The 23,183-nt window shown below is 38.9% G+C and overlaps 1 protein-coding gene across 1 annotated transcript; it reads left to right on the top strand.

Annotated features, from left to right (window-relative positions):
- Nucleotides 1-11,623: 11,623 nt before the first annotated feature.
- On the top strand, nucleotides 11,624-13,481 carry LOC111892562 (1-aminocyclopropane-1-carboxylate synthase 7). The gene is made up of 4 exons (XM_023888618.3): nucleotides 11,624-11,827; nucleotides 11,927-12,055; nucleotides 12,148-12,308; nucleotides 12,563-13,481. Exons 1-4 carry the CDS (start codon nucleotides 11,657-11,659, stop codon nucleotides 13,434-13,436), a joined length of 1,335 nt encoding a protein of 444 aa, XP_023744386.1. The 5' UTR covers nucleotides 11,624-11,656; the 3' UTR covers nucleotides 13,437-13,481.
- The last annotated feature ends 9,702 nt before the right edge of the window (nucleotides 13,482-23,183 follow it).

The raw sequence follows: 23,183 nt of genomic DNA on the forward strand, positions 1-23,183 counted from the left end.
GCATGTGTCCTAGATTTCGGCGGCAGTTGGGATACGTATCTTTCGTTAGCGGAATTCTCGTATAACAACAGTTATCATGCGAGCATTGATCGACCTCCCTTTGAGATGCTGTATGGGAGGAAGTGTAGGACCCCGATTTGTTGGGGCGAGGTCGGTCAGCGGGTCATCGGGAGCACGGAGGTGGTGCTCAAGACGACTGAGTTGATCCAGCAGGTCCGTAGTAGACTGCAGACTGCTCAGAGTCGGCAGAAAAGCTACGCCGATAGGAGGCGTTCGGACTTGGAGTTCCAGGTGGGGGATATGGTCCTTCTGAAGGTCTCACCTTGGAAGGGTGTCATCAGGTTCCGGAAGAGGGGCAAGTTGGGCCCCAGATTTATTGGTCCTTTCAGGGTTTTGGAGCGGGTGGGTCGGGTCGCTTACCGGTTAGACCTTCCTGAGGAGCTTAGTCAGATCCACAACACTTTCCATGTGTCTCAATTGAGGAAGTGTTTGGTGGATGAGTCAGCAGTCGTTCCCCTAGAGGATATTCAGGTTGATAGCAGCCTGAATTATATTGAGAGACCGGTCGCGATTCTGGACCGGAAGACCAAGACCTTGAGGAACAAGGAAATTCAGTTAGTGAAGGTGCAGTGGCAGCACCGGAAGGGGTCTGAGTGGACGTGGGAGGCTGAGGAGGAGATGAGGGAGCACTACCCAGAGATATTTGCAGATTTAGCCGTAGCAGACTTCGAGGACGAAGTCTGAGACAAGTGGGGGAGAATTGTAACGACCCGTCTCCGGTATGATAACTCCTTGGTATTTATTTTGAAGTGTTCCAAGAGGGACTCGGCGAGTTCATAGCCTGACTCGCCGAGTAGGGTCGGGATTTCGAGCACGTGTTAGCTGGCGACTCGGCGAGTCCATATTCTGGACTCGGCGAGTCTATCCGTCTGGGAGAAACCCTAAATCCCCAGGTTGCCCACTATTTAAGCCACCTTATAGCCCCCAATCTCGCCTCCTTCACCCTCAAAAGCTGTGAGAAAACCCTAATTCGTTCTTGAGTGATTCTAAGTGATTTTGTGTGCATTTGTGAAGGCTTGAAGAAAGAGAAGAAGAAAGGAGCAAGGAGAAGGATTGTAGAGCAGAGATTCAAGGGAAAGCAAGAGTTCTTTGAGGTATTCTTCAGTTTTCCTTCTCTTTTATGCCTTAAAACCCTTTCTAGATCTTGTTATGCCGTTCTCAAAGCTTTATGTTAATATGGAAGCTCTCTTATGTCGAGATAACCTTAGATCTATTCATTTAGGAGTTGTAGAGTCCAGATCTATTGCCTTTATGGAGCTATTTTGCATATTAACCCTAGATCTACCCCTTTGTAGTGCCTTTTAGCCTTTATTCCCTTGTTCATATGTTTGTACACGTAAAGTTGGAAACTTTACGTGGTAAATCAGCTTATTGGACTAAGATCTATCATTTGTATGTTTTGGATTCGAGCAGAATCGAGTGTAGAATAATTGCATGGCGGTGACTCGGCGAGTCAGAAGAACGACTCGGCGAGTCGAGTCGCGAGTCCCCGATTTCTTCCTTTTGAGCGGTGTCGAGTGGGTCCAGTGAGTAGTGGTGTGGACTCAGTGAGTTGAGGGTGGACTCAGTAATGGAGGGACTCGGCGAGTTGTTCATACAACTCGACGAGTCCAAGGCAATCTCCTTAGACTCAAGAACAACTCGTCGAGTTGTTCATATGACTCGGCGAGTTGGATGAAGATTGTCTGAGTTCTTGGATCGGGAGAGTACTCGTCGAGTCGATGCCATACTCGACGAGTAGCAGCGAGCAGGGTCGAGGAGTGAGAATAGGGACTCGGCGAGTTGGCGGCCCAACTCGGCGAGTCAGGTCAACTGTGGGTTGACTTTGACTGAGAATTGACCCTGACCAACAGTTGACTTTGTCCAAGGGTAAAAGAGTCATTTTACCCAGTGTAGTGTTTAGTATTTGATTGAGTGTGTTTATGGACTTGTAGCCGGGGAGATACCGGAGCAGTAGCAGTTAGCTTCCAGAGCCATACACTCAGCAGCCAGTTGCCGAGGTGAGTTTCCTTTCGGTAGGAATGGGTCTACGGCCACAATGCCGGCCCGTTTAATTATCAGTAGTTCCGGACTTTGGTCTGATGCAGTAGTTAGAGTGCTTGATGTCTTTGTGATACAAGCATGTGTGTGTTATGTGTTCCGGACTCTGTTCCGATGCAGTATACAGTTTATGTGCTTATAATAGTTGTTATATTTTATGCTACGCCATGATCAGTCAGTTCCGGACTTTGGTCCGATGCAGTCAGTTCCGGACTTCGGTCCGATGCAGTCAGTTCCGGACTTCGGTCCGATGCAGTTAGTTCCGGATTCTGGTCCGATGCAAGGGACAAGGTCCCAGTCAGTTCCGGACTTCGGTCCGATGCAGTTAGTTCCAGACTTCGGTCTGATGCAGTGGGCAAGGCCCAGTATGTGCTTTATATATGTATTGTATGGTATGTGGTAGTTTGGGGGAGCTCACTAAGCTTCGTGCTTACAGTTTTAGTTTTGGTTTCAGGTACTTCCGCTAGCAGAGGGAGGAGCTCGGGATGATGGCATCGCACACACCACAGCTTCAGCTTTTATCCTGGGAGTTGGTTTAGTTTTAATTTTTATATGACATGGATATGATACAGTTTTCCGCACAGTGTTGTTTTTATTATGTTTGGGATACATCACGTATGGTTTTTTTTTATATGATACTCAGATTATGGTTTTTAGTTATATTGAAAAATGAATTTTTTGGGTCGTATTTTTGGGTCGTTTCAGACGAGGGAGAAGCGGTAGGCTCCCGTCCAGTTATAGTCGGCGAAAAAGTGGTTCAAGCCCGCCGATTCACGTTCTGGGGGCACAGAGGAGCCGCAATTATGGAAAGTGTGGCAAGGTTCATGAGGTTGTTTGTTGATCTTCTTCTGGATGCCACAAATGTGGTTGGGAGGGCCACATTACTAGGGACTGTCGTCAGCAGGCCCTGCTGATGAGCACCGAGATTTGTTACCATTATGAGCAGGTTGGCCATGTAAAGACCAGATGTCCCTTACTCGTTGCGAGGCCGGCATAGGCTCCATCACCAACCACTTTGAGTATCATGGATGGATGCCAGGGTAGATTGGAGCCCCTGAGGGCTCGGGGTCATGCTTTCCAGCTCACAATAGAGGAGGTAAGTGCGGCGCTAGACGTCATTACTGGTATGTTTTCATTTATTATTTTGTCAATTATTTTATGGTATGCTTATATTTATGATTCTGCTAGGTACCTTCTTAGTGAACTCCTTGCATGCTCTTGTGCTTTTTGACTCACGTGTGAGTCAGTGTTTTGTATCTTAGTCCTTCGGTGGGAGTTTTGATACGACCCTTAGAGAGTTGGAGTGTCCGTTGCGGGTTTCTATCTCCAACAAACACATGGTTTCTACATCGAGCATTTATCGGTGTTGTATTATGGAGATTTTTGGGGTGCCTTATCCATATCCCCATTACGGGATGTATGCGTGATTGTAGGATGGACCGGTTGAAAAAGTTTGTTGCGATGATCGACCGTAAGGGTCAGTGATTTCTAGTTAGACCCCCAAGTGGGCAAGAACTGGTTATTTATTGAGAGGGTACCAGATTGGATCAACCTTTTGTTCTACTGACAGGGCTTAACAGTATCTGCAGAATGGGTGTATGGGTTATTTTGCGTATGTGGTCGACACCCGGGTTGGGAAGGATGTTTCAGTTTCGGATGTGCCTATAGTTAGGGAGTTCCCTGATGTTTTTTCGGGGGAATTACCCAGTATGTACCTTGAGAGACAGGTTGATTTCAGGATCGATTTGGTCCCCGGTTCGGCCCCGATTGCTAAGGTGTTGTACTATTTGGCACTACTAGAGATGTAGGAGCTGTCCTCTCAGCATCAGGAGCTGTTGGGAAAGTAGTTTATTAGATCAAGAAGTTTGTCCTGGGGAGCACTTATCTTGTTAGTGAAGAAGAAGGATGGGTCTCGTTGCATGTGTATTTATTACCGGGAGTTGAAAAAGTTGACGGTGAAGAACCGTTATACACTTCCGTTGATTGATGATCTCTTTGATTAGTTGCAGGGTGCATCTTGGTTCTCCAAGATCAATTTGAGGTCGGCATATCATTAGATGAGGGTCAGAGAAGAGGACGTGGAGAATACCACATTTCAGAATCGTTATGGTCCTTAAGATTTTTTGGTGATGCCGTATGGACTCACCAATGCGCCAAAAACATTCATGGATTTGATGAATCGAGTGTGCAGGCCGATGCTCGATCGTTCAGTCATTCTTTTTGTTGATGATATATTGGTCTATTCCAAGACCATGGAGCAGTATGAGGATAACCTTCGAGAGCTTCTGGTAGTTTTGAGGCGGGAAAGGCTATATGCTAAGTTCTCAAATTGTTAGTTTTGGTTATGGGAGGTCCAATTCTTGGGACACCTCGTTAACCAGAATGGGATTTTGGTCAACCAGACCAAGGTTGAGGCAGTTATACAATGGGAGGTTCCGAAGTCTCCATCGGAGATCAGGCGATTTTGGGTTTAGTTGGGTATTATCGGAGATTCATTCATGATTTATCCAAGGTTTCAGTACCCCTACCTCATCTGATGAGGAAGGGTGTGGATTTCCATTGGGGGCCTCAGCAACATGTTGCATTCGATACGCTGAGGCATAAGTTATGTGAATCCCTAGTGTTGACCTTTCCCAAGGGTGCTAAGGATTTTGTTGTATTTTGTGATGCATCAATCACTGGCCTGGAGGTAGTTCTTATGCAGCAAGTAGGGTTATTGGTTATGCTTCTCGGCAGTTGAAGTCGCATGAGGTTCGGTATCCAAATCATGATTTGGAGTTGGGAGCAGTGTTGCTCGCTCTCAAGATTTGCTGGCATTATTTGTATGGGGTCTGTGTACTATCTACACGGATTACAAGAGTTTGAGATATCTCACGGATTAGTCGGACATGAACATGAGACAGTGTAGGTAGCTTGACGTAGTTAAGGATTATGAGTGTGATATTTTGTACCACCCGGGAAAAGCGAATGTGGTCGTTGATGCTTTAATATACAAGTCGTCTAGTTCATAGTTTGTGAGTTTATGTATGAGGATTTCGATTGATTCACCACTTCTAGATTTGATTAGGGAGGCGTAGACCGAGGGGGTCAAGAAGGAGCATTAGAAACAGGAGAGGATCAGGGGCGAGATTGATAGGTTTTCCACCGATAGTCGTGGATTGTTGACGTGGTGTGGTCGGGTTTGGGTACCGTATTTTGGTGGGATCAGACAGACGGTGCTGGAGGAGACACACAAGTCCAAATTCTTGATACACCCTAGAGCCACCAAGATGTATCAGGATTTACGACTTAGCTACCGGTGGTCGTGTATGAAGAGGGACATAGCCTGGTATGTTGAAAGGTGCTTGACTTGTTGAATGGTCAAGACCGAGCACCGGAGGTCGCACCGTAAGCTTCAGCCTTTGGAGGTTCCCATGTGGAAAATAGAATAGATCACCATGGATTTCATCACCAAGCTACCTCGGATGACTAAGGGGTTTGATGCGACTTGGGTAATAATGGGCCGGCTGACCTGGAGTGCCCACTTATTAGCTATTTGAAAGAGTTTCTTGGCCGAGAAATTAGCCAATTTGTATATGCGTGACATCGTCACCCATCATGGTGTTCTGATTTCTATTGTTTCAGATCGGGATGTTCAGTTCACTTCACGGTTTTGGCAAAGGTTCTACCTGAAACTGAGTACGAGGTTGCATTTTAGCACTGCTTATCAACCGCAGACTGATGGCCAAAGTGAGAGGACCATTTAGACAGTTGAGGATATGTTGAGGGTTTATGTCATAGATTTTGGTGAGAGCTGGGATTCCTACCTTCTTTTGTCCCAGTTTTCTTACAACAAGTATCACTCTAGTATCGGTGCGTCGTCATTCTATCTCATCTATGGGAGGAAGTGTCGTGCCCCAATTTGTTGGGGAGAGGTCGGTTACATGGTTTTGGGAAGTTTCGAAGTAGTCCTTCAGACGATAGAGCTTATTCAACAAATCAGATAGAGGTTGCAAACAACTCAGAGTCGGCAGAAGAGTTATGCCGACAGACACCGATCGGAGTTGGAGTTCCATGTCGGCGATATGGTACTAGGTTTCCTCCTGGAAGGGTGTAATACGCTTCAGGAAGAGGGGCAAGTTGAGACCCTGGTATATTGGGTCATTTCGAGTGATTTCCAGGGTTGGTAGGGTAGCTTATCGGTTGGATTTGCATGAGAAAGAAAACCTTGGTATATATATATATATATAACCCAAGATCAAATAAGAAAGAAAATTTTGGTAGGAAGGTAAGAAATTATGTGTGTATGTGTGTCTATATATTAGCAAACAAACATAATTAATAATTAGATGATTCAAAAATAATATGATTCCTATGAAAAAATTCTCAAAAAAGCATCTTCATGATTCCTTGTTAAGTAAATTAAGAACAAATTCATTTTTATGAAAATTTTAATGAATATCAACAAAATCATCATAAAAATGAATCGTCGTAATGTTTTGTTATGATTTTTTTTGTAAATCATGTTATTTTTTATTTATACAATGATCCATTTGTTATATTCGCCAAAAAAAAGTGCAAAAAAGAAAACTTTTTATCTTCCTATAAAAAAAATTCATATATATATATATATATATATATATATATATATATATATATATATATATATATATATAAAATAAAATTTTAATCTTATATTTAATTATTTACCATGTCATCAATAAGAGCCCTTTTACATAGATATAACCCGACTCTATAATACGTCTATCATGTTCCCAAATACACTCGTAAAAAACATAAAACAAGTCCAAATTTTAGCATGTCAATTATTCAAAAATATATTTGTTGATAGAATAAATTACATGAATCATCCCACATAAAGGTGCTAGAATACACGTTTTATTTGCTATTTTCAAAAATTAATTCGAACAGTCCCTCGTTTAGTTTAAAATTACACATTTCATCCCTCCTTAGTTTAAATTTGCATTTAATCCCTTGCAATACACGGAATGACTATAATACCCTTTTCATTTTTATTTTACATTTATCTTTAATATTTTTTATTATTAAAAAATATTTTAAGTAAATTATGGGTCCACCCAATATATGTATATATCTCATTCTTTTTTGTTGAACAATTAATCACAAGTAGCACCTGAAATGTGCACTAACACCACCGTCACCATCGGAAACCTCTCTTGACCGTCACCACTGACTAGGGATGGGATTTAGAACCGAAAAACCGGACCAGAACCGGAATATGTAGAACTGGGTCTGGTTCCGGGTTTAAAAATTGGTTTTATCTAGGTTCCGGGTAATCCGGGTTTGGGTCCATCGGGTTCGGGTAAACCGGGTCTAAAAAACGAAACCGGTTTTTGGAACCGGAACCATTTTTAGGGCCGGAACCGGTTTTTGTGAAACGTTTAAAAGATGCATATCTTATTCGTTTTAACTCCAATTGACATATGGTTTTTTCCAACATGTAGTTTAGAGTTTGTACATGATTTTAGACTATAAATTTGTCATTTTTAGTTTTATATTCATTGACTTACAGTCCTCCAAAGTCGAGATATCAAAGCTGGAAGTTTTTAGTTTTTCAGTTTTTTTGTATTCGGTGAAAGTTTTAAAACATGTATATCTAATTCGTTTAAAGTCGGATTGGCATGTGGTTTTTTCCAACTTCTAGTTTACAGTTTGTACATGAGTTTAGACTATAATTTTGTCATTTTTTGTTTAACATTCAATGATTTACAGTCCTCCGAAATTGGGATATCAAAACTGAAAATTTTCAACTTTTCAGCTATTTGTTTTTGTACTTTATATTATCTGAAAATATTAACACAAGCATATCTCATTCGTTTAAAGTCTGATTGACATGCGGGTTTTTCCAGAGTGTATTTTAGAGTTTTTACATGATTTTAAACTCAAATTTTGTTAATTTTGGTTTTGTATTCAATGAGTTACAATCCCCCAAAGTTGGGATATCAATATGAAAATTTTCAAAGTTCAACCCGCTAAGTAGTAAGTAATTACCAAAAAATTCCGAGTTTTTCGGGTTTTCCGGTTCTAAACCCACTTTATCTGGTTCCAACTTACCCACTTTGATGTTTCCGGGTTTTCCGGTTATAAACCCACTTTACCCGGAACCATACTTGGAACCAAACCGGAACCGGTTCCTATATACCGGTCCGTTTTCCGGTTCTATAAAATCCAGTTAACCGGTTCCGGGTTTTCCGGGTCTGGGTCCATCCGGTCCGGGTTTGGACCCACTTTCATCCCTACCACTGACTACCTTATTTCCCTTCCTTTATTCACAAAACCCAGAAAAATGCATTATCGAAACAATCTTGAAAATGCTAAATCTTTCTGTAAAATCATAAATTACATCAAACAAATCTTAAACATTCTAAATATTTATGTAAACCCATAAAAATTCTAGATTCGATGTAGGTACAAAAAATTGAAAATTAAGGGATTTTTAATTGATTTTGTCATCATCACCATTAAAATTGTGTTTTTGAAGACGATGAACAATACCTTCATCACCATTATTCCTCAGTCAGATATGCTCAGAAAAAAAAATAGAACAATGTTGTGGTAGGCATTGGTCACGATGGAGGGGTAGCTCAAATCCGATTATTGACAACAAAAAAAATTAATTTGAATGAGAGGATCAAATCCCCGGCTTTCGTATTCAAATAATTTAAAAAAGGCTTACTATGAAGATATGTCTGTTCTCGATCCACTCTTCACCTCATAGCCAGATTTACTAAAAACCCTAGTCGACATCCCTCACTTCCTCTCTCTAGACCGATAAGTATGATTTAAGGTTCTTAATCTGAAAGTAGATAGAGGCAATGATAGCGGAGGAGATGAGCTGTGGTGATGCACCAGAACTTGCATATCTGATTCCAGCGTCTATGGCAGAAGTATAACCTTTAGTTTTTATCATCTATGGTCATGTTCACTGATAGTCTATGGCAGAAGTATAACCTTCAGTTTTTATCGTCGTGACAAATCAGAATCAGAAGAAAATGCTTGAAAGAGAAGCAGCGACGATGGTTGGAAGCTAGGGTTGTCGGTTCAACAGAGATGAAGAGGGAATGACGAGATTGAGAGAAAATGGAGTTGGGGAAAAGGAATGGGAGGGGTTGATGGATGAGGTGTGAATTCCGCAGGGACAACTCGATTGAAAAAAGAATTATACACGGACGGTCCGAGATAATTTTTTAAAATAGGGATTGAACGTTCATTTTGACACATGAACGAGAGATGATACATGTAATTTACTCTTAGACTCCTTGGTATGCTACCTACCATACATTGTGGTATGTGATCTGGCACCATGGTGTGCGGTAAACACCACACTAAATTTTTGACTAGTTTTTTACTGTTGGAAAATGACTAGAACGCATATTTTTTTTAATTTTTTGTTTCAATAAACACTATATAGACAGCACTATCTATCATATATTCCACACACAAAAAAAATTCAATTCATACCAAAGTTTAAACATTTGCATTTCAAAATGAATCCAAACAACCCTTAGTTTACCACTCGTAGCAAATCATGTGCAAATGCTCGTGCATTGGAGTCGTGGTTTACCGATCACAAATTGATCCGTCTACAATTTAGTCCCGACCCCAACCCTAACCCCAACATTTTACTACCAATAAATACCACAACAATATTACATGATAGAACCTCTTAGCCCAACCATGTTTCAAAATCCTCTCCCTCCTCTCCGAATACGTCCCCAAACCGGAAGTCGAATTTGTCCGGAAAACCCAACCCAATTCCAAACCAGTAACCGAGCCCGAACACCAAATTTTTCGGGAAACCCAACCCAAAAAGACAAGGAAAAGCATTGTTTGGTTCGAAAAGAGAAGATTGCATCTCAATAATGGCAACCAGACGAAAAGATGGTTTTAGCGCAATCATAGGTTGACGTTTCGGAGGATTCAAGAACCGGAAACGTGCAAAAACATGACCATTTTTGGCGACATGTTATATAGTGATTTCTTAGAGTGATGGGTCGTGACAATTACCGCATAAAGACCAATGTAATAGCAAGTTTCACGATATAAACAAATGTCACAAAATTCAACAACAGTTACAACAATTTGGAAAGTCAATAGAAAAGTGGGGAATTTGATGGACAAATTTTAAAGACGGCCCTTAAAAATTTTCTTGTTGATAATAATAAGAAGTCGTTCAAATTTCGCTATATTTGGAGGTTTTTATCCAAGTCCCCGAAATGGATAGAAGATTTTGGTAGCGAAGAAGACGATTCGAAAAGAACCAAAGTTTTTTAGACAAGTTACACTACTTCATCGAATGCACACTTTGTCAGTGGCGGACCTATGTAGAGCATTTAGGGTCCCGGGCCACTGCTCAATTTCCAGCACGCAGTGTAAATTTTTTTTTTTTTTTCTATTAGATGCACCCGCTTGAAGTACGAGGGACACCCCTACTAAAACAGTCTGCGTCCGCCACTGCACTTTGTAGTTGATTTGAACGAAATGCTCGGGCTTGAAGAGGTAGTTCGGTCGATTCGTCGAGATAAGATGAAAAAGATAGGCTCTTCGTCCGATACATCGAGAACGAAAAAAGGAGATGGCATTCACTGAGTTGCTGGTAGTTTCGAAGTTTATAATTTGAATTTTGAAAGTAGTTTCAGTTTTGAAAAAGAAAAGTTGGAGGAGAAACAAATAGCTCGAGAGGAGAAGTAAAGAAGTCGGGGTACGTATGAAATTTTTAATAAAACTTTCCGATCACCTCACTCGTAACGAGCTTAATATGGTTTTGAGGGTTATAGCGGACATCATGAAAAATTATTACAAGTAGTGTTTTATTTAATTGTCGTTTTTATCTATGTAATCGTTTTATGTATTGTTTTTATTTAATTGTTGTTTTTTAGCTATGTAATTATTTTTCCTTTTATTAATTTTATTCAATTATATTTTATTCAAATAAAAAAAAGAAAAAATAAAATAAAAATAAAAGTATGGTATGACACCCACTAGTTTTGTGGTGTAAAGGAAAACTAAGATGATGATGACGTATATTGTGGTATCGTGTGGTATAACACTCATCAATCTTACTGATAGATTAATTAACTTAAAATGTAAATATCAAAGTTACTTATCTTATTGATAAATTGATTACCATAAAAACAAAAAATGATTAGACAAGTGCAACTTCATAAGCATTTTGAAGATGACAAAACCCAATAGTTGTCACCAAGAATAAAATACAAGTATATCTTACAAAAAAAATGTGACTTTTGATCCCCAATCTTATTATATACAATTTTTTATTCATCCGTCCCTTTGCCAAATTAAACCCCAAATTTTGTATGTGTTTGACCATTTAAACGCCACTTGCTCGCATAAGTTTACAATCTTTAATACACAATGTACAAATCCTTGCAGCATAACTATCTTGCATTCACGAATTTGAGCTCTGGGAAAAAGGAGTTGACTCCCCATATAAATACGAGTTCTAGAGAATGGTTTTTATCAATAAAACACACAAAAACAAAGAACACATTACTTTCTTTAGAAAGTTGTATTCATGGCAATAAAGATTGTACAACCAACTGTTGGTTTATCAAAGATTGCAGTTTCAGAAACCCATGGAGAAAACTCTCCATATTTTGCTGGATGGAAAGCTTATGATGAAAACCCATATCATGAAAAACATAACCCTCATGGGGTTATACAAATGGGGTTAGCGGAAAATCAAGTAAGCACAAATGCATCAAATCTCATCAAAAACTGTACAGTTAAGTCTGTCTACATTTACATGACCTAACAGTTTATGGGTTTTGGTTTTCTTGAACAGGTGTCATTTGATTTGCTTGAAGAATATTTGGAATCTAATCAAGAAGCAGCAAGTTGGGGCAAAAGGGTCTCTGGTTTTAGAGAGAATGCTTTGTTTCAAGACTACCATGGCCTTTTAACTTTCAGAAAGGTACAACCTTTTCCACAATATGTACTAACACATATGCATAGTTTATGATCAGGGATTAAAATAAACTAACTAGTGTACATTTGGGTTTATAGGCAATGGCAAGTTTTATGGAACAAGTGAGAGGTGGAAGAGCAAAATTCGACCCTGAAAGAGTCGTTTTGACTGCGGGTGCAACAGCTGCTAATGAGCTTTTAACTTTCATTTTAGCAAATCCTGGCGACGCGTTGCTTGTCCCCACTCCTTACTATCCAGGGTATGAAAGTTTTCTTCATTTTGAAGCTATTTTGTTTTCATAAATATTTCTTTAAAGTCCACTTAATATGTGGACCTTTATCGCCTCTATATCACCTGGTTTCAAGAATGTTGAAACAAATGGCAATGATGGGTCCACTTGATATGTGACCTCTGACATATTAGTTAATACCGAAACTTTGATCTTTTTAACACATAAAATTATATACTTATAATGATTTGTGTTTTATTGACATAATTTCATGAATGTTTCAGATTCGATCGAGATTTGAGATGGAGAACTGGTGTGGAAATTGTGCCAATCCATTGCGAAAGCTCAAACAATTTCCAAATTACTCCGGAAGCCTTAGAATCTGCATATGATCATGCAAGATCCATGAACAAGAAAGTACGAGGGGTTCTAATAACGAACCCCTCGAACCCGTTGGGTGCGACCATCCAACGGAAAGTTCTAGAACAGATCCTGGACTTCGTCACGAGAAAAAACATTCATTTAGTCTCGGACGAAATCTATTCAGGATCTGTATTCCATTCTAACGAATTTGTCAGTATAGCAGAGATCCTCGAGTCACGAAACTACAAAGATTCCGAACGTTGTCACATCGTTTATAGTCTCTCGAAAGATCTTGGTCTTCCGGGTTTCCGAGTGGGAACTGTGTACTCATATAATGATCAAGTAGTGACAACTGCTCGAAGAATGTCTAGTTTTACCCTAATTTCATCGCAAACTCAGTTTCTATTGGCGTCTATGTTATCAAATAAGGAATTCACTGAAAAGTATATAAAGATCAATCGAGAAAGATTGAGGAAACGATATGAAATGATTGTTGATGGGTTGAAGAAGGCTGGAATCGAGTGTTTAAAAGGGAATGCTGGGCTGTTTTGTTGGATGAATTTGAGTCCTTACTTGAAGGAGGCAACAAAAGAAGGTGAACTGGAGATCTGGAAGACGATAATGGAGGAAGTGAAGCTGAACATCTCGCCGGGAAGTTCTTGCCGGTGCTCCGACCCCGGTTGGTTTAGGGTTTGTTTTGCAAATATGAGTGAAGAAACACTTAATGTTGCACTCAGGAGATTGCATGAGTTTATGGATAGAAGGAGAAGAGATACACATGTCTTGTCTATGTAAACTTCCCTTTATTCAAAATTTTGAACTTTAACCTCAAATCAAGAACTAGGGTTTTTCTTAATTTGTGCAAAACTATGAGAATAAAAAACATACTTAGACTATTAATAGATTCATCGAATACACATCTTATCGTACAACGAGGGTGAGATTTAATAAAACAATTTTATCAATTTGACTAAAAGAAAGAAATAGGAAGTATATAAAATGGTAAAAGAAATAGTTTAAATCTAAATTTAACATAAGATGTTAAAAGCGAGGAAAACTGGTCGTTTTGATAGTAAATCACAGTTTTGGTCCTTACGATTTGGTTAACTTCATATCCCTAGTACCAGTTTATCCTTTCTAATTTATTTTACCCATTTATAATTTTCAATAATAAGAAAAAGACAAAACTATAAAAATTGTCTTTTATGGTATGTATTTTTTCAAAGGTTTGGTCTAAACCTCGGTTTTTTTGGATTGAAGTTTTTTTAGGTTAGTTTTTTTTTGTTTTGGTCCCTCAAAAAACTAAAAAGACTAAGAAACCCTTTTATTTTTATTTTTATTTTTATTTTTTTAAAAACTTATTTTTATATTTTATTAATTAAAAAACAAAAAGATCTCTCTCTCTCTCTCTCTCTCTCTCTCTCTCTCTCTCTCTCTCTCTCTCTCTCTCTCTCTCTCTCTCTCTCTCTCTCTCTCTCTCTCTCTCTCTCTCTCTCTCTCTCTCTCTCTCTCTCTCTCTCTCTCTCTCTCTCTCTCTCTCTCTCTGTGTATCAAATTGATTTACCAGTAGAAAAGAAAATCAAGTGGAACAATTCATGTGTTCATCTATATGCATAAAAAAAATCAAAGATCTCAAAACTATAATTACCAGATACTCTAAGAAGGATCGGGCTTGCTAAAAAAATCAAAGATCTCAAAAACGATTGGGGTCAAGGACCCATGTGTTAAGGATCGTTTGTTTCTCATGTCAGCAAATCCCTAAATCTCGATTATATGAACCAATGATAATCAGTGAAGTAGATCGAACAACCAATCACCCCCCAGATTCTTCAATTGTAGAAACAAACAATTTACAGTTCATAACCAAATTATTATAGAAATAGCTTCAGATCTAACCTACCTATAGTTGTCATCACAACTTCGTATTACAACCTAATATAACCAAAGCAAGGGAGAAATTCTTCATCCTTGGTGGCAGAGAACAGAGCAGATATGAAGTTCTAATTCCATCATCTTCTTCTGATTTCATCCAAAATTAGCCTAAATCAAGTTTCTTTTGGGTTTAAAGTCGTCCCACCAGATACCTGCATCTAGATCTACATCCGTTGTTAGAGTTTGATCGAAGATTGCATCTAGGTCTACTCCATCACCGCCTGAAAATTAAAGAGTTGGTGTTTGTTATCTTGTGTTTTGGCAGTTTGATGAAGGAAGAAGAGGAATACGGTCATGACTTCCCAGTGGTATCACAATTCATTGCAAGATTTCGAAGTTTGGGAACGTGAAGAGTAGGATCGCCTCTGGACACAGTGACCGGAAGCTTCCCATTTAAGAAGCACTTGATGATGAAGGATGGGTGGTGGTGGGTGTAGATGTAAGAGAGAGAGAGAGAAAGAAAGAAAGCGAGAGAGAGAGAGAGAGAGAGATCAGTCCTTTTTTGTTGTTTAATTAGTAAAAAATTAAAATAAGTTTTAAAAATGTCAAAATAAAAATAAAAGGGCATTTTAGTCTTGTTAGTTTTTTGAGGGACCAAAAAAACTAGCTCAAAAGGATTTTAATCTAAAAAATCGAGGTTTGGACCAAACGTTAGAAAAAAATGCATACTACAGGGACCATTTTTACAGTTTTGTCTAGAAAAAAAACCTCAATCCACCTCGCACCCCTACCCTACTCCCTTCTTTTCTCATTTTTTCTTTATTCTCGCCTCTTTCTTGTCTGTACCACCTAAACTCAAAAACTTCACCGCCTCCTTCCATCTTCTTCTCCTACCATCGACGACCCAATCTCCTTTAACATTCTACAATCCCTGATTAAACCTTCTCTCATCTCTTGGCTTCATCTTCTCTAGTGGAACCCTAGTTGACCTAATCAAGAAATTTGGAAAAGCTTATCATAAAATGATTTCAAAGGCTATATAAGGTCAATTCTACGTTAGTTAACTCATATTCACAAGAAAGGGTACGTTCATTATGACTTACACCATAAAAATGTAATGCTTGTAGCGAATTCAAGAGATGGTTTCACTAGAAAAACGAGCAAAACAGAGCACGAAGCACAAGTTAGGTCCTTACTAGAGAGGTACCCCTATGTACTTATCATGTAAAGATGTTATTAATGGTGTTTAAGAGCCTCCTTCTGATGTTTGGGGAATTGGTTTATTGTGTTCGGGAGATGTTGACAAGAAAACCACTTTGGTTTTTTGAAAAAAGATTTATCTTGGTGTTTGGATTCATTAGGCTAGCTAAGGCGTCTGAATTAGAACAAGGGCTTAAGATGATAGTGGTGTATGGTGGCTCAGTTATTGATGTTTTCGGTTCAATGATGTAGAAATGGTGAAAGGCTTTTAACTGTGGTGGTCGTTTGTAGACTGATGCTTGATTTAATGGTAGTTGCTCGGTGAAGATGTAGATAAATGACAATAATCCAGGTGGTGGCGGTAGGAAAAAGATGAGAAGACGAATGACAATAATTCAGGTGGTGGCAGTAGGAAAAAGATGAGAAGACGAAGGTGTGGCCAAGGTCTACATCGGGTTTCTATATGTGGTCTTGAGAGAGAGAGAGAGAGAGAGAGAGAGAGAGAGAGACGGTAGGCCCATAAGTTATTTTATATTTTTAAAAGTTATAAATTGGTAAAAAAAAATAGAAATCTTAATATGGTATAGATGTAGCGTATCAAATTTTACAACCAATGACCAAAATTACGAATTTAACTAAATTATAGGAACTATTTTTGTAATTTAATTTTTGATATATTAATTATTTTTTTAGAACGGCAAACTAATCTAATCCTAAACTACTCCTAAATCTATTTATGTCTCACATAAGACTTGAACTCTCAACCTAAAAAAAAGGGGAAACACCTAATATCATTATGCTAGAAGTCCTTTGGTTTTTGATGTATTAAATGTTATGAAAAACTAATATTTTGCATAAATAAGTAAAATAATGGCAAGTACCTTTTTTTGCATTTAGCTATAACAAATAAAAATATGATGGTTTATGGGCATGCATGTTAACTTATCACAAATTCCACTCTTTTTTTTTGGCTTTGGTAACCATAAGATGATATCTAGTCGTTATAATAAAGTTTATTTCCTCATACTTTGAATGTTTTTATAAAGGATGATAAATTTTTCATCAATGACTAAAGTCAAAGAATCTTTTCATAAATTGATTTGGAAGATATAAATTATCTTTCGATCTCGTATGAAGTGACGTAGAATGCTAGAAATTAGTTGGTAATGATAATCGAGTCATATGATTAATGAAAGAGATAGATTATAAGGTTCTTGAAAAGTATAAAAATATGGGGAATATAAAGACAAACTAAGCTAACCAAATCTTAATGGGCTAAAAACAAAAAGGATCCCAAAACAAGTGGGCTTATAATAAACTATATATATATATATATATATATATATATATATACACACACACACACATACACACTAAAATCCCCCTTTAAACTCATAATACCACAGTAATAAGCATTAAGAGTATGTCATACAAGAATCGAAACAAGACGATAACAAAGCCATTGTAAAAATATCAACATGCTGCAAGGTGGATGGAACAAACAAAAGCGATATGGTCCCGAGCTGTAAGTTATCACAATACACGGAAGTAGGTGAACCCCCAAATCTGCAAGAAGCCACCGTAACCAGATAATCTCACATGTAGTCACAGTCATAGCACGATACTCAGTCTCCGTGGAACATTAAGAAACAACGTCTTGTTTCTTGCTCTTCTAAGAAATGAGAGATTCTCCAAGAAACACGCAAAATCCAGTGGTGGATTTTCGATCATGACGATCATCATCCCAATCAACATCACTATAGACATGCAACTCAAGAAATGACATTGAGGGAAACAAGAAGGTCTGAAACTGAGTGCCACAAAGATATCTCAGAATACGGAGAATAGCCCCCCAATGAACAGAAGTAGGAACAATAACAAACTGACTGACAACATGAACAACATGAGCAATGTCCAGACAAGTAACTGTGAGATAAACCAAACTTCCCATGATAGTTCGGTAAAGATTCGGATCGGATAAAGGAACACCATCAATAGGAGAGTATCGTGCATTAATTTCAAGAGGATTATCTACAGTCTGATTGTCAGAGAGGCTCGCCCGTGTAAACAATTCATATATATATATATATATATATATATATATATATATATATATATATATATATATATATATATATATATATATATAGTCTGAGAAAGAAAATACCCTTTCTTAGATTTAGCTACCTCAATACCCAAGAAATAACGCAACAAGCCCAAATCCTTCATAGCAAATCGAAGAGCTAGATCATGCTTCAAAAAATCAATACCACCATGGTCATCACCAGTAATAATCATGTCATCCACATATAAGGACAAAAGAATCCGTCTTGTGCTTGAGCATCTAAAAAACAAAGTCGAATCATGTTTACTCTGAATAAATCCAAGAGAGGTAATCATCATGGAGAATTTCTCAAACTAAGCATGAGGTGCTTTCTTGAGACGATACAAAGCTTTGTAAGGCTAACAAACCTCACTCAACTGATGTTGAATTCCTAGGGGGAGACATATAAACCTCTTCATGGATATCACAATTCGAAAAGGCTTTTTTGACATCCATTTGAAAGATCTTCCACTGTCGAACAGATGAAACTACAATCATAGTACATACTGTCGTCATCGTTTCCACCGGGGCAAAAGTCTCCTCATAGTCAAAACCGTACTATTGAGAATACCATTTTGCTACAAGTCTGGCCTTGTACCGCTCAGCAGACCCATCAGATTTTGTTTTAATCTTATACACCCAACAACAACCAATTGTATGTTTCCTAAGAGGAAGGGAAACCAAATCCCATGTTTAAGTTTGTTGAAGAGTAGTGAGTTCCTCAGCCATAACATTCTGCCAAAGAGGATCCAATATAACTTCTCTATACGATTTATGTTCATACAAATTATGGATGCTCACTATAAATGAAGCATATGATCTTAAGTATGTAGAGTAGGCAAAATCTGGAAGCTTAGTGGACTTAATAGGATGAGTAGACGTCCTAAGGGGTGGTAGAGGTGGGTCTTAAATCTCAACAGTCGAAGGTGCGGACTCATGAGAAGTCGAGGAAATCTCTGAAGATGGGGGCATGTCCTGAGTTGGAGAATCAGGCAGCATAGATGAATCTCAAGTCTCTGTATCCTCATCAAAAGGATCAATATACAAAAGATATGACTTCATTACATTATGGACTAAAGCAGGAATCAAGTAGAAAGGAATATGTTCCAAAAATGTGACATGTCGGGAAACATATAACTTCTGAATCACAGGATCATAGCAACAATATCCTATCTGTCCAACACCATACCCCAAGAATACAAAAATAGCATATTTTGGTCCCATCTTGTTCCTTTCAACGTGAGGATGAAGAACAAAAACACATACATCCAAAAACTCGTAGAGAAGAGTAGTCTGGTAAGTGGCCATATAGCTTCTCAAAAGGATACATTCATGAATTCAATGCAGTAGGAATACGATTAATCACATAAACAGCAGTCAAGATTGCTTCTCCCCAATAGGCATTAGGAACCTGTGCAGACAAGAGCAATGAGTGGGTTGTCTCAACAATATGACGGTGTTTCCGCTTTGCCACACTGTTTTGCTGAGGAGTATTAGTACATGATGACTGGTGTATGGTACCATCAGAAGCAAGTAACAAAGTAAATTCATTATAGGTATATTCACCCCCTAAGTCACACCTAAAGCACTTTATCACAGCTAAATGTTGAGTTTTACCAAGAGCTCTAAAATTGTTGTAAATGCCAAAGAAATCATATATGTGTTTCATGAGAAAAACCTAGGTATAGTGAGTATAATCATCAATAAAAGATACATAATAGGCTGACCCACCCTTTGTGGATACTGGTGTAGGGCCCCACACATCAGAATGAATAATATCAAAAGGAGCAATGGAGCAAGATATACTTTTACTGAAAGGTAAAGCAGGGAATTTTGCCAGTTTACAACCACTACAATCAGAGATATCATAAGTGTTCAAATCACTCAAAACACCACTAGAAGCTAGAAAAATCAAATGTGATACAGATATATGTCCCAAAAGAGAATGTCAAAGATAAAACTCAGAAGACAAGGGACTCAAACAAAAAGAAGACAAATCATTGTTGGAGGCAGCAACATCAGACACTTTTAGAACCTCCAAGACATAAAGTTTTGCCACCCTACGGATGATCCCAATCACCTTCTGAGTGTGTTGGTCATGTATAACACATACGAAATTAGAAAAGAACACTTAATTACCAGACCTACACAACTGGCTGACCGAAACAAGATTCAAAGTGAGTTTGGGAATGTAATAAACATCAAGGAGAGACAGATGAGGAATATAAATAAACCAAGCACCCTCAATTGTCATAGATATATCAATAAAAGACATAACAGAGATAGATGACATGCATGATAGAGAAGTAAACGATGACAAATAAGGAGACATGTGATGGGTTGCACAAGAATCTAAAATCCAAAAATATGAAGGTATACCTAAGGTACCGGATAAAGCAGGACCATAATGAGATATAGATGCAAACATGTCAGTAGGATTGGAGGCCAAAATACTATCTAAAAACTCTCAAAAACCTTGGGATCCAATGCAGAAGGTGGCATGTTGTCAACTAACTCAGTGTCAACTGATGGAGCAACAACAACAACAACTATGTTGTTCTCCATGGAGAAGCACCGAAAGAATGTGGCTGAAACTTTTCTTGACTAGATCTATGTTGTGGTCCTAATTGAGTCTAACCATATTTACCCTTGTTAACTAACAATGGACACTGTTCTTTCCAATGATTTTTCTATTTGCAGAAGGCACATTCATCATAAGCAACCCTTGGATTTTGACTAGAATGATCAGTAGAAATAGCAAGCACAATAGGAGTGGAAGTAGGAGTGGAGATTGCTTTAGACCCTTTATCCGTGAGAGACTTGATATGAGTGTCTTTAGCAATATACTCATGAACAACAAAATACACTGAGGGTAAAGGGGAACGATGAAGAATCATTCCACATAGTCCTTCAAAATCAGAATGCAACGCCATCAAAAACTGTACCAAACATTGTTCTTCCCTCCTAGCAATATAAAGCTCAAAATCTTTTAATTCTTTAGATTCAGTAAGAGCCACCTGATCCCATAAATCGGACATAGCGTCATAGAAATCTTGAATACTCATATCATTTTTTGAAGGGAACGAATGCCATATTGTAACTGATACTTTTTAGCAAAAATGGATTGAGTATAAAATCTCTCCAAATGGTTCCACACTTCCTTTGTTGTTTCATATTTAGCCAATTTCATACTAATAGACTGAGTAATAGAATTGTTAATCCAACTAATGACCTTGGAGTTATCAGTCTCCCAAGTATCAACCAACAAATCGAAATTTTCAGCTTGAGGCACTGAAGGTTTGGCTTTAGTCCCAATGACATAGCCCTACATATTCTTCCCATGAACGAGGTTCATCATAAAGTAGCTCCAATAAGTGTAATTTCTTTCCAACCAATCGATTACTAATTGATTGAAGAGAATCGTCCTTTCCAGTCATGATGGAAACATAAAAATAACCACAGTAATGGAGATCACTGCCAAGTTCTGTTAGAGGGCTCTGTTGGTTCCGCAGTATGTTGCAGATGAGGAGATGAAGAAGACGAGATATCATGACATTTTTAGGGATGAAATCAGAGAGATTTTTGTGATTTTTTTTGGGGTGCAAGACCTTGAATGATATTATTGTGAGGGCCCGTGAGCGGGAGATTGAGCTGGAGCTTCGGATGAAACGCAAGCCAGAGCACGTACAAACAGCAATGGGCCAGACTAAGAAGACCAAGACTTCTGATCACACACTAGGGGCCAGCAGGGTTGAAGCTGTTGTCGAATCCACAAAGTGGTGCATGTCGATCAATAGGTTTAGGTTGTTACAGATGTGGACAGAATGGTCATATGAGTAGAGATTGCCCCCGTGGCGCACTGATTCGTTTTCATTACAAACAGACTCGCCATAAAAAGGTTGATCGTTTGAGGATAATGGGAGGAGCAGTGATTGTGCCTGCACCAGCCACCTTGAGGATTACCGATGGCCGCATGGGCAAGGCAGAGGCACCTGTGATAAAGAGTGGGGCATTCCAATTGATTACCGATGAGGCTCGGTCAGCACCGGATGTGGTTATCGGTATGTGTTTTTATCGTGTATTTTATCACCTTCCTTATGTTATGCTTATGTTTTATCTGATCATGTATAGGGACTTTCTTAGTCAATGGTATGACTACTCATGTTCTATTCAATTCAGATGCTACCCGATATTTTGTATCTCTTGCGCTTAGCAAGAAGTTTAGTGATGCACCTGGGATGTTGGATTATCCATTGGAGATAGAGATATATGATGATCACTCAGTGAGTGCTTCGAGGTTTCATCGAGGGTGTATTCTGAACTTACTCAACAAAAGATATTCGATTGATTTGGTACTGATTCCATTGCGAGGGTCGAAGGCTATTATAGGGGTGGATTGGTTAGTTCCTAATGGGGCCTTGATTTATTGTGAGAACTAGTTGGTGAGGATTCAAACCCCAAGTGAGGAAGACTTGATTATTTAGGATGAGGGTGCTCAGCACAGTTTGGCTCTTTGTTCATCCGTGAGGGCTAGAAGATATATTCAATAGGGTTGTTCTAGATTTTTGGCCTATGGGACAGATACTCAAGTTGGGGGCATGGCAACTGTGAGTGATGTACCCGTCGTTCGGTATTTTCCTAAGGATTTTCCTAAAGTGACTCCCAAGAGGCAGGTTGAGTTTCAGATTTATTTAGTTCCTGGTGTGGCCCCGATGGCCAAAGCACCATGTCGATTAGCACCGCCAGAGATGCAAGAGTTGTCTATACAGCTTCTGGAGATGCTATACAATGGGTTTATCAGACCGGGTAGTTCACTATGGGGAGCATCGATCCTATTTGTGAAGAAGAAGGAAGGTTCACATAGGATGTGCATTGACTACCGGGAGTTGAGTAAGCTAATGGTGAAGAACCATTACGTACTCTCGAAGATTGATCATCTATTTGACCATCTTCAGGGCGCATCTTAGTTCTACAAGATTTATTAGCGATCATGTTACCATTAGATGAAGGTCGGAGATGATGATGTGTAGAATACGGCCTTTGGGACTCGTTATGGTCATTACGAGTTCGTGGTGATGCCATCCAAGCACACCAATGCACCTACAATGTTTGTGGACCTCATGAACCGGGTATGTAGACCGATGTTGGATTGACCGGTTATCATGCTTATTGATGATATTCTAGTCTAATCCAAGACAAGGAGCAACACAAGGATCATTTGTTGGAGGTATTTGGAGACTCTGAGGAGGGAGAGGTTGTATGCCAAATTCTCCAAACGCGAGTTTCAGTTTCCATATCATACAAGGATATATGTACATAAATGTAGCAGATGACTACAACACAACAATGTCCCATATACAAGGATG

The sequence above is a fragment of the Lactuca sativa genome, chromosome 5 (assembly GCF_002870075.4).
Source record: "Lactuca sativa cultivar Salinas chromosome 5, Lsat_Salinas_v11, whole genome shotgun sequence".
Classification (NCBI taxonomy): domain Eukaryota; kingdom Viridiplantae; phylum Streptophyta; class Magnoliopsida; order Asterales; family Asteraceae; genus Lactuca; species Lactuca sativa.